We start from the raw sequence: 6,359 nt of genomic DNA on the forward strand, positions 1-6,359 counted from the left end.
TAATCAGTTTCATCTGTGGGAAAATTCCAATCACACTTGGATTGTTTTTTAATAGTAATAGTTGACCGATTTTGATGAAACTTCAGGATATTGTAGTCAATATTTAACTTCAATGTTCAACAAACAAAATCTACAATTTTCAATTTTTTTTTTTCGCATTGAAATTCAAGTTTGAAATTTTTCACACATATTTTTCTTTTTTAATATTAAAACAATCGTTCAAACTGCACTTAAATCCATCTGCATAACAATATATTATGAACAGCAACAACGACTGAAGCGATGCAAATAATCATATACCATCGCTATAGTTTACGCTACTCACACACATACAATTGTTTCTTCTAGTTTCTCTCTCTCACATGCATACACTTGTTTCTTCGATACAGGAAGAAACATGAATTATCGTCTCGTACATTTGCTTTACATTTCATCACATAATGAAATAGCTATTGTATGACAAATCGCAGTTTTTAACCTTGAACGAGTTTATTGAACTCATACGTTGCTGTCCCGATAGCGAAAGCGCGTGTTCCATATAAATAATATACACTCGAATCAGTTTTAATTGCACATTTGGATGGATAGACGGATTAGATGGATGGACGGAAGAATGAATATAAAAAGAATAGAAAAGAATCTATATGAAATACAACTGCACAGTCTGCATGAAGTTTTATAATGTAAACAAAACACTCACATATGCGGGGATTGAAATGATAAAAAATCAAATTAAAGTGAACGAATAAAAATGTGAAAAGGAGTGGGGGAAGTATGAGTGTAAAAGAGAGGATATGTAAGTAAAAGAGGGGAAGTGTGAGTGTAAAAGAGAGAAATTATGTGAGTAAAAGGGAGAAAAAGATAGAAAAATGAGGAGAAGTATGACCTTAAGAGAGAGAGAGAGGGTATGTGAGTAAAAGAGAGAATATGAATATGAATCAGTCATCTTAATTCATCAAAAACTAATTCATAAAATAATTGACTTCATTCATCTTCAGGATTGTTTGGCCGAGGTGAAAGTGTCATTGTTTGTCTGAGGATGAGAATCTGCGTACAAAAATACAATCGTTTAATGAGCGATTGCATAAGAAATTGCGAATTCATTTGTTGTTGTGTGTTAAAAGTCATGAGGAAATTTAGACATGATTTTTGGGTACCGGTTTAGGATACATCTCACACATAATAACATTATTCGCCTGGATTTATGCTCAACTATTTTACCGACACAAACGGCAATCTATCATACGAAATTTATTGTCGCGAGCGCACAAATGCGCACGTTCGCTTTGATGAATCGAACTACGAACACATAATCACTTTGATTACTGGTAGCAGATCAAGAGCCCAAATTTTGAATACCGGTCAATCTGAAAATGCGGAACAATTGCCATGCCACACACAGAGCACAAACAAATTTCGGCGAACATTGGAGGGACAGAACGAGAGAGAATCAACTAATAAATACAAATACAAATACTCTGTTTGTTTGGTCGAGAAATTTCTGGAAAATGGCTCAAAATAGATTTGCTTGTATTTTTTGACACTTTTTTTGTTTCGTTTTGTTTTGCTGGGTTTTGTTTTGTGTTGTTCTGAATATTCTTATGCATTATTTCTATTGACAATATTTTCCAGTCATGCATATTTTCAAACCAACAGAAATTAAAGTTGAGGGGAATGTGGTATTGAAGCATGAGGATGGGCTATCGTATTTTACTTTTCCACACGACCATGTCGTGGATGAAAAGTATTTTCAATTTTCTTTTGGTTCAGGGTATTTTTTGAATGTTTGTTTAGTCCTAGCAAATGCCAAAAACTGATGATTTCGTACTTGTATTTACGTTCGTTTTTATTCAGATCCTACTGAGGCCGATTTAAAGGAAAAAATTATTCTCCATTGGACATTTGCCTTTAACAGTTTAAAAGCTGCAGAGAATGCAACATCCGCCAAAAAACTCGAAAAGTTAAAAAAATAATTTGTATCTTGTTTAAAATATACATCAAAATCAAGCTCATTTATTTGACCATTGTGGATTCAGATTAATACAGTGTGGAGTAATGTGGAAAGAATCGAAAAATGTATATTTAATGTTTAAAATCGGTGAAATTTGTTCCCTTTTCTCCGAAGATTAAGATATTCCATATACTTAAAATAGGTTAATAAATGTTCTTGTAACTTCCATTCATACGAATCGTGTCGTTTCATTGCAATGCGGCTAAAATTGGTGGTGCCGTTTGTGGTAGCCCGTTTTGTTGCCAAATAGACTGCGTCTGGTACATAGATCGTAACCTTCTGGGCTCCGTCCAATTGTTCACGTACCATATTCAGCATTTCCAGATTAAGTATCGCCTCAAATTCAAAATTGATTAATTTAATTTTCGTTAAATTTTTCATTTGTTCAAAGTATTCTAGAATTTCCTTTCGATTGTTTAGACCAGGTCTTTCTAAACTGTTTGCAAAGATTTTGTTATACCCAACGCCACGCAAGCTGCAAAGCATACCAAATTCCTTACATCCTATGGCCATGTGTGAAGACCATGCAAGATGCTCTCTATCAAGGGTGAATATTTGTTCCACAAACGGTTTTAAAAAACCTAAATCTATTGATACAGTACTTATGTGTAAACGCTTGAAGAAACCATGACTGTGAAGATGACAGAGCTGCTCATTTAAACTGTAGATGTCACAACCTTTCATCTGCGATATACGAAATTGTTTCAGTTCGAATGTATCCAATTTTATGTTTGAATTGAGGAATGCATCTACATTGGAACTTATTGTAAACATATCGCAAGAAAAAGTGCGAACATTGCGATTCAGTTCGAAAAATCGAATAAGTTCGTCAACTTTTTTTAAATTTTTCTCTCGACTCGAAACGACCCAATCCAAATGCTCAATGGTCGCATATTGTCGCAGCAACCATTTTGAATTGTTTTCGAATATTACTCCACAAATTTGGAGATGTTTCACATTTGTACAATATTTCAGGAAAATATCGTAAAAGTCTCCAATGACGGTGGAAGAGAGCAATTTCAACTTTTCAATGTTTGGTAAAATATCCAAAATGCAATTAGTGAATTTATTATCCACACGTACATTTGTGAGAGTGAGTTTTTTCACTGTTTTCATTTCTTCGGCATGCAATTTGATGTACTTCAATTTAATATCCAGATCTTTGTAGAAGGAAGGATTGTGAAAACCGCGGCCCCTGGATTTCTTTTTGTTCACAACATGATTTCCGATGTCGATCGAAGTGATAAATTGCATGAAACCTGGTATTGAAATACAATTTGTCATCCAATCTGTAGCAGCATCTTTATGGAAAATTACATAAAAACCATCACTTAAACAGACAACGTGGGCAGCGGAATAATTGCGTTTGAAAAATTCGCCCGTGATTTGTTGCATCGATTTACATGTTTGGCCCAATGAATGCAAATCCGTCAACGATAGATATTCCAAGAGATCGTCGAAACAATGGCCAATCAGTTTGAGTATTGGAGATGATAAAAAATGTTCGTTCTCATCGAAAGAATCCACTGGAATTGGCGTTTCATTGGCATTTCTACCATTCCATTGAGTCCAAGTCCGGTTTTTGTTTCCATCACTCTCATTGCTGCTGTTTCTACGTGACAATTTTAGTAGACTGTTTCCCATTATTGCGTTTTTTTTTTGTTTTATTTATTGAATGAACCCTATAAAAATGAACAACACAATAAAAATCACAACATTTTGAACTATATCTTTTGCAGAATAATTGTATACCAACACTTCGAAATTGATGATTCTATTTGCAATTTATTCTAGGAAAAAATTCATTTATTAAATGAAAATAAATTGAAAACGGCGAAAATATATACGCTCTACTTTGAAAATAAATAGATATTTAAACGATGTTGTTTATTCAACTCATAAACGTCAACTATTGTGAAATAGGTGTGTCGACAAAAAAATTCAAACATAGGACCAACGACGTATGTAGTTCAAGGATTAAGAAAACTCGTCGGAGTGAAGAGTATCTCTATATTTAAATACGATGAAGAATCAGAGACATAATGATTTGAAATACAAAAAAGGAATCATTTAGCTTAAACCAAAACTAAGGTTTTCGGTTGACAACCACACTGGTTCGGGTGATTCTTTGTCGCAGGTATTTGTTATGAATACGAGTAAGAGCCTTTTTTACGAAACAGTACTACATCAGTTGATAAAAACAGGATTAGGAGATTTTCCTGCGAAAAAAGTGCTCGTACAATTTTTGAAATGCTAATTTTGGCTAGTTTTCAAAGCAGTCGAACTTTCTACCTGTTTCGTCATAACGCATTAATACATGGCCTGGCATGACAAATGCATTTACGGTAAAACGAAGAAGAGATACAACGAAAAAAACACAATACGATACAATTTTTACATTAGTTTTTAAAAGTTTGAGGAAAGGATCAAAGAAATGATGGAAACTGGAGATAATACTGACAAACATATTTTTAGTGGAGATACAGACGGTAATAAAGCTAGAGTATAATTTATGTGCCATAAAATAAGAAAAACAAATAGGTAAATAATCCAGTCGAAATGTTTATGGCGTTCATTTTATTTGGCACATCATAATTATTTACACTGTTCGTCTCTTTTTTTCTTTGGGTTACTGAAACACAAATTGGGTTATTCATATGACTTTTCTTGCTGATGTGTCGATTTCAGCGTATTCGCTTCGTATACGAACGTAATATGATTTCAAATTGAGTGTCAGTCATAATTATACGATCATTCGCAGTTTGTAACGCGTAGTGACCAGTGAAACGTTATCGACAGACCATGAAAATAACATTAATATTAATAGTGCATTCAGCACTAAGTATTTTTGGTGTCGTCCGTAGTTGTAAACTCACAGTGCAAGTGATTCCGTGTTGGATTACTTTCAATTGTTATCCCGCGGCACCCACATATCCCCAACAGCCAGCCTATCGAGTTCGAGTTGAAGATCAGCGAGTAGGAGGCTTTAATCAACCACAAGCTATCAGCAACTAAAATCCAGTTCAAACGGTAAATTCTGTTATGATAATTTCAGCAACTTTGTTTGCTATAAATATGTTGGCGATAGTTGATGAAATTTGATAGCAATCATTTCTAAAAACATTCAACATAACTTCATAACAGTTTTAAATGTGTTTCTTTTTTCACGCAAATTCACCATGGCATCTAAACGCGGTAAAAACATTTTTAACAAAGATTTTGCTATAAACTATCCGGTTAAGAAAACCACTGATGTTCATTATTTAAAAGTTTCATGAATCGTGTTGATTATACTCTTTTTTCTCAATTTTTGTACAATGAAGTCCCAAAAATACGTATGTAATTCATTTTATTTTTTTTCGATTTTTTTCTACGTTTTAGGATCCGATTCTTTCATTGAGTTTTCCTTCCGACCCAGGTAATCTTAGAGCGACATATCGTCTGAACCATATAGACGCACCGTACTTGGTCTATATCGTCATAGATACGAAAAAGTGGAAAAGCGATTTGCTGGGTCAACTAATCGGTCAAACCCGCTACTGCTCAGGTTTTTTGGTTTCAGAAACACGCGTAAGTATACAAAATAAAGCTTTCTTTACTGGTGATATCGAAAATTTGCTATTAATCTCTGAATTTCGTATTAGGTTTTGACTGCAGCGCATTGCAAGGATCAAATGAGAGATAATGGATACATGAGTCTTTATTTCACAAATGGTGACAAAAGAAAAGTAATTTATGAAAATATAATAATTCATGATGACTATGATAATCTTGACATGGACTACAAAAATGATATCGCCGTGGTTAAATTAGAAGAAAAAGTGTCTGAAGTAGCTCATGTACTTTTAAGGTGCATCGATGACATTGGTCAATCTCTACGTATTATCAGTCGAATAAATGATTTCAAGCTAAGACGAGATTTTCGTGAAAATATTTATAAAATGTTTCTCACTAAAGTGGAAAGGGAGCACTGTAACGAGTTGGAGAAAATAATTTGTACTGCTAGGCAAAATGAAGATTATCAGATCGAAAAGGGAGATTCTGGTTAGTAAATTGAAGATGATAAGATTTTTTTGGTGTGTTAACGAAATTTTGAATTCAATTTTACAGGTTCTCCACTTATGTTTAATTACCTGCACAACGAATATGCAACTGGAATCATGAGCTTTGACTACGAAGATGATCTTACAGAACGTGTATCACCATCAGTCTTCACATCGTTGGTTAATCACACCTTATTTATACAAGAAAATGCAGGCGTTCATGTACATTGTAAAAATGATATAGTCAGAGATTGAACAATCATAAAATCATGCGATTTGATTAAAATCGAAAATAATTAATTCCA

At 33.7% G+C, this 6,359-nt stretch overlaps 1 protein-coding gene and 1 long non-coding RNA gene across 2 annotated transcripts; one reads left to right on the forward strand and one right to left on the reverse strand.

Annotated features, from left to right (window-relative positions):
- Positions 1 to 1,993: 1,993 nt before the first annotated feature.
- Positions 1,994 to 4,837, reverse strand: LOC129573171 (uncharacterized). The gene is made up of 2 exons (XM_055453464.1): positions 3,768 to 4,837; positions 1,994 to 3,693 (listed from the first exon to the last, which is right to left on the reverse strand). Exon 2 carries the CDS (start codon positions 3,653 to 3,655, stop codon positions 2,090 to 2,092), a length of 1,566 nt encoding a protein of 521 aa, XP_055309439.1. The 5' UTR covers positions 3,656 to 3,693; positions 3,768 to 4,837; the 3' UTR covers positions 1,994 to 2,089.
- A 65-nt stretch (positions 4,838 to 4,902) lies between these two features.
- On the forward strand, positions 4,903 to 5,795 carry LOC129573172 (uncharacterized). The gene is made up of 3 exons (XR_008688567.1): positions 4,903 to 5,041; positions 5,393 to 5,581; positions 5,656 to 5,795. It is a non-coding gene; the product is annotated as an uncharacterized LOC129573172 (long non-coding RNA).
- The last annotated feature ends 564 nt before the right edge of the window (positions 5,796 to 6,359 follow it).

The sequence above is a fragment of the Sitodiplosis mosellana genome, unplaced genomic scaffold (assembly GCF_009176505.1).
Source record: "Sitodiplosis mosellana isolate CC-2019 unplaced genomic scaffold, AAFC_SMos_1.0 Smas_scaffold_5987, whole genome shotgun sequence".
NCBI lineage: Eukaryota > Metazoa > Arthropoda > Insecta > Diptera > Cecidomyiidae > Sitodiplosis > Sitodiplosis mosellana.